The sequence below is a fragment of the Miscanthus floridulus genome, chromosome 5 (assembly GCF_019320115.1).
Source record: "Miscanthus floridulus cultivar M001 chromosome 5, ASM1932011v1, whole genome shotgun sequence".
Classification (NCBI taxonomy): Eukaryota; Viridiplantae; Streptophyta; class Magnoliopsida; order Poales; family Poaceae; genus Miscanthus; species Miscanthus floridulus.
This window is the reverse complement of record NC_089584.1, coordinates 32,590,832-32,594,093: the sequence shown is the minus strand read 5'-3', so window position 1 is coordinate 32,594,093 and position 3,262 is coordinate 32,590,832. Positions and strand designations below refer to the sequence as shown.

At 45.0% G+C, this 3,262-nt stretch overlaps 1 protein-coding gene across 1 annotated transcript; it reads right to left on the bottom strand.

The window, feature by feature from the left end:
- Positions 1 to 221: 221 nt before the first annotated feature.
- On the bottom strand, positions 222 to 785 carry LOC136454491 (pre-mRNA-splicing factor cwc22-like). Its single transcript, XM_066454899.1, has one exon. It carries the CDS (start codon positions 783 to 785, stop codon positions 222 to 224), a length of 564 nt encoding a protein of 187 aa, XP_066310996.1.
- Between the last annotated feature and the right edge of the window lie 2,477 nt (positions 786 to 3,262).

The following is a 3,262-nucleotide window of genomic DNA, read 5'->3' as shown; positions in this document are numbered from 1 at the left end:
GCAAAAACGCGAATTGAATGGCACCTATGGGCGCGGTGAACGATGGCGGATCCTTGGGAGTCGTCGGCGACGTTGATTGAGGCACCGAAACGATGATTTGCGGCGGCGGCGGTGGGTGCTTGAGCGCGGCCGGGAAAAGGGGGAAGACGGGGCTCGGCTCGGGGCTTTATAGGCGGGTGGGTGCGGTGAATGGAAGGGGAGCGGGGCGCTGGAGGATTCGGTCACTTTCCATATAAGAGCGCCGGCGCGCTGGCCTTCCAATCGGGCATGCGCCATTGGCGGGGGAGAGAAGGGAAGGAAGCACGGGGAAGAAAGGAAGGGGAAGGTGACGCGGCTGACGGGTGGGACCGGCAGCGCGGTGAGGGAGAAGAAAATGCGTGCGGGCGCGCGCTGACGAGCGGGGCCAGCTGACTGGCGGGGCCAGTAGTGCAGTGAGAGGGAGAAGGAGGCGGACGGCGCGTGCGGCGGGCGAAGCCGAGGCGGGCTGCGGCAGTGCGCGGGATGGGCCACACGGACGCGCGCGCGAAGCGGGTCGGTGCTAGCGGGTGCGGGCGTAGGCGCATGGGGCAGCAGCGCTGAGCTGAGCGGGCCGCCAGCTGGGCCAGGGCGAGCGGGCTGCGGGAAGGAGGAAGGCGCGCGAGCTGGGCCAGCGGAGCAGGCCGGGCGCGTTGAGCGGCGCGGAGGGAGGACGCGGAGTGGCGGGGCGCCGATTGGGCTAGTGCGGGAGGAGTGTGGCTGGGCCAGGCGACGAGCTGGGCCGCGGGAAAGGCAGCGGAGTAGGCCATGGGGAAAACGTGGGCCCTCGGGCCAAAATGAGAGAGGACTTTTTCCTTCTTTTTCTAAATCATTTTCTTTTTCTAGTTTTCAATCCTAAGCCAAATTCAAAAATCAATTTCAAGTGTAGTTTTCAATATACTTTTCATCTCAAATATAAATGAGATATTTTGGTAAGTTTCCAAAAATAAATTTTACAACTTTTGAAATACTTTTATTCTCTAATTTTCTTTTCTTTCTTTTCTTTTATTTCAAAGCCATTTTCAAACTCTTTTTCAAAGCATTCTAACCATTTTGACTTTTAAACTAAAACCACTCAACCAATAAAATTAAATGCAATAGCATGTATGCATCAAACACATTGCTATTTTCAACTTTAAAAATACTTTTATTTCCTATATTTCATGTGCACAAAAATTCATAAATAAATCATTTTAGCTCTATTTTAAAAGAGGCAATTTTTAGGGTGTTACAATTCTACCCCCCTTAAGATGAATCTCGTCCCGAGATTCGAAAAAAGTATGGACAAGGAAGGGAGACAGAACCAGGAATAGAACTCAGATAAACTTTCCAACATTTCAACTTGCATTGTAAACCAGCTTAACAAGTTACATCTGTCACATCTGCAAAGCTTAAGAACAAAAGATTTGGCTTCACGGACTACCCCTTTAAGTCAAGGGATACAGCTGTCTTGAATACAAAAATCTTAAACTCAAGGGCATAACTATCTTCATATGACACCCCCATCTTGACTTCTAACGTAGTTGTGTTACACCTCAAAGAGATGAGGAAAATCCATCTTCAATTGATTCTCATTTTCCCAAGTTGCATCTTCCTCTGATTGGTTATTCCATTGAACTTTACAAACATTAAGCACTTCTCCCTTAAGAGTTCCCTGGGCTCTTTCTAAGATTCTAACTGGATAATCACCATCTGACGGATGGAGTTCCTCTAAGGGTGTTTGTTCCTCTACGCCATCATCTGGAAACTCACAGTCAACTTTACTATCCTCAGTATTCACACCTTCTATTAGATCATTTCCATTGTCATATTCCTCAGGTGCAGGTTGAAAACCCTCATACTTAATTCTTTCTCCTGACGGTGTGGTTAGAAGCACCGAATGCTGGGCATACTTGATGACTCCTTTACATGCAGACATCCATCCCATTCCAAGAATAACATCAACGTCCACTAACTCTAATACAATAAGGTTTGCTTCAAAGTTTATCCCCTTTATGTCAAGACTAACTCTTGGGCATATGCGGTTTGTCTTCATTTCTTCTCCTGGGGACTTAACTATTATTGGTTTCCTCATTGGTAGCATAGTTATCTTATGTTCTTTTACGTATGCACTAGAGATAAACGAATGTGACGCACTGGGGTCAAACATCACCATAGCATTGGCTGAACCTACTGCGATCCATCCATAAACGACCTTCTTAGCTCCATGAAGGGTAGTCATATTCACATTATTCAATTTTCCAAGGATGTAATTCCGTTTTAACTTATTACCATGCACCTGCTTCCCATGGACATTCTGTTCGTGCTCTTGAGAGCTGACCTGTTGCACTTTATCATCGGGTTGCAGATACTGATTCTGATCTATTCTCACAAGTAGATTCATAGGATGTGACTGATATTCTGGTTGCGTAGCAAACCGAGGTTGAGTGTTCCTTAGCTGGCATTGAAGATCACGTTTTCTCTTTTTCTCTTCCATTAGCTGAGTCTGCATCATCAAAGCTTGCTCTTTGGTTGGGGGACTTGACAGCGATGGGTTAGAAGTGGGAACATTTCTTCCAACATCTTGTGAAGCATTTCTCCTGGTAGGGGCCATCTGTTTCCAACATATATGCATTAGGATTCAGTCATTCATAGCATTCTTTATTGTAGTTTTAAGAGATGACAAGAAAGGATTGATAGTATGAAAGACTAGAGAAAACCCCAACCATCGGAATATCCAATTCTTCCAATAGAATGCAAGAAAACTTCATCTTGCAAACCCTTCAACTTGGCTACCCCCCTTAAGATGAGTTAAAGTAGGGGACACCAAAGTATAGCTTGCATCGTCTTGTGATTGAAGTCCACTGTTGTCCAAAATTTTCTCATGATTTCTTTTTATTGTCCAAAATCAGGGATATGAACCGATAGAGACAGGCTGCTCCAAAGACAGGATAGGTAAAACAGAAGAAAACGATAGCCCAACTATTTATTTCATTAATCCTTATACCTTAGGCCTATAAACTAAATGAAATTGTGGGAACACCCAACAAGATCATTGCAATCATTACAAAGATGTAAATCAAGCATAAACATAATGACAATTCAACAAAGCACCTAAATATGCACAACTCAATCATGGACTCAACTTGTGATACTATCGTTTTTATTACATAAGGGGCACAAACTCCTATTTCTTAACTAAGGATCTTGGGTAGTCTAGCATAACTTCTTCATTCATCAATTTCACCAAGTACTTCTTCCAGGTTGG

What these genes read in the sequence shown, in the direction of transcription:
- LOC136454491 (XM_066454899.1), bottom strand. Translation starts at nt 785, where the DNA reads ATGGCCTACTCCGCTGCCTTTCCCGCGGCCCAGCTCGTCGCCTGGCCC.